Below are 1,056 nucleotides of genomic sequence, written 5' to 3' on the forward strand. Positions count from 1 at the left end.
CTTAGTGTAAAAACCCAATTAACACAAACAAAAACGTCTCGTATAAAAATAAACCCTATTGGAAGTAACGCAAGCTCACGTTATATTCTGTCTCTTATACACATCTAGATGTGTATAAGAGACAGCTAACACAATTAAATTCAATTGTGTTAGTTCGTAAAATCAAAAAAGCGCGTCAAAATACGCGCTGTTGTCGTTAAGGACTTTTTGTGTGGTAAAGAATACAAAATTGCTTGACAACCAATACGCGCTCGTTTTGACGCGCTACTGTGATTTCACGAACTAACACAATCTACTTTGATTGTGTTAGTTCGTGATGTGAGCGACGAATTGTAGGATAAAAAGACTAAATAGAGCAACTTTAAAACACAACTCTACAATACAGGCAGTAAAAATTTCTTGTATCTTTAAACTATTGTAAGATAAAAAGGCTAAAGGAAGCAACTTTAAAACACACAGGAATAGGAAGAGAAAATGAAGAATGAGATGAATATTGGAGCAGAGCTTTTATGACTGTTTATGTTGGAAATTTCCACTGACCTGTGACCCCATCTGTTGGTGCACTGCTGTTAGATCCTTTGACACAGTAGAAGCCCTGGTCACACTCTCCTGTAACATTAGTCCTACCTCCAACCTCACAATAATAACCTACAATAAACAATTTTTAATGATAAAAATTAAAATTTCATACTAAAAAATTTCTAAAAATCATTAACTTTCTCAGCTTTTAAAATTGTTAATGTTAGTTATCCTGGTAAATATTCATGTAAAAAAATATTGAATATTACAATCCAGAATTAAAGAAATAAAATAGAGTAATTATATTGATCAATGTAAAGGTACAGAATACATTCATCATTTCAATGCACCAGAAAACGTACAAATGTAAGCAAGGAAATCAGGGCAACTAACAATCATCAGTCCTAATAGCCAATAACAATCAAATCAAATAATGAATAATAAATCAGGGAGCCGAAAGTTGGCCCCATCAAAACAACACTGAGCTGTGAACAGTACTGTATTTCTTTGTTGTTTTTTTTTTTGCATTTTCTTTTT

General features: G+C 32.5%; 1 protein-coding gene across 1 annotated transcript in view; it reads right to left on the bottom strand.

The window, feature by feature from the left end:
- Positions 1–470: 470 nt before the first annotated feature.
- LOC117121709 overlaps positions 471–1,056 on the bottom strand; it is a 69,654-nt gene continuing 69,068 nt past the window's right edge. Inside the window, exon 98 of the mRNA XM_033266995.1 lies at positions 471–648. Coding sequence (XP_033122886.1) covers positions 518–648 — 131 coding nt within the window. The 3' untranslated portion in view covers positions 471–517. The remainder of the gene's footprint in view (positions 649–1,056) is intronic.

The sequence above is a fragment of the Anneissia japonica genome, unplaced genomic scaffold (genome assembly GCF_011630105.1).
Source record: "Anneissia japonica isolate Jap-2015-1 unplaced genomic scaffold, ASM1163010v1 scaffold287709_len1912824_cov184, whole genome shotgun sequence".
NCBI lineage: Eukaryota > Metazoa > Echinodermata > Crinoidea > Comatulida > Comatulidae > Anneissia > Anneissia japonica.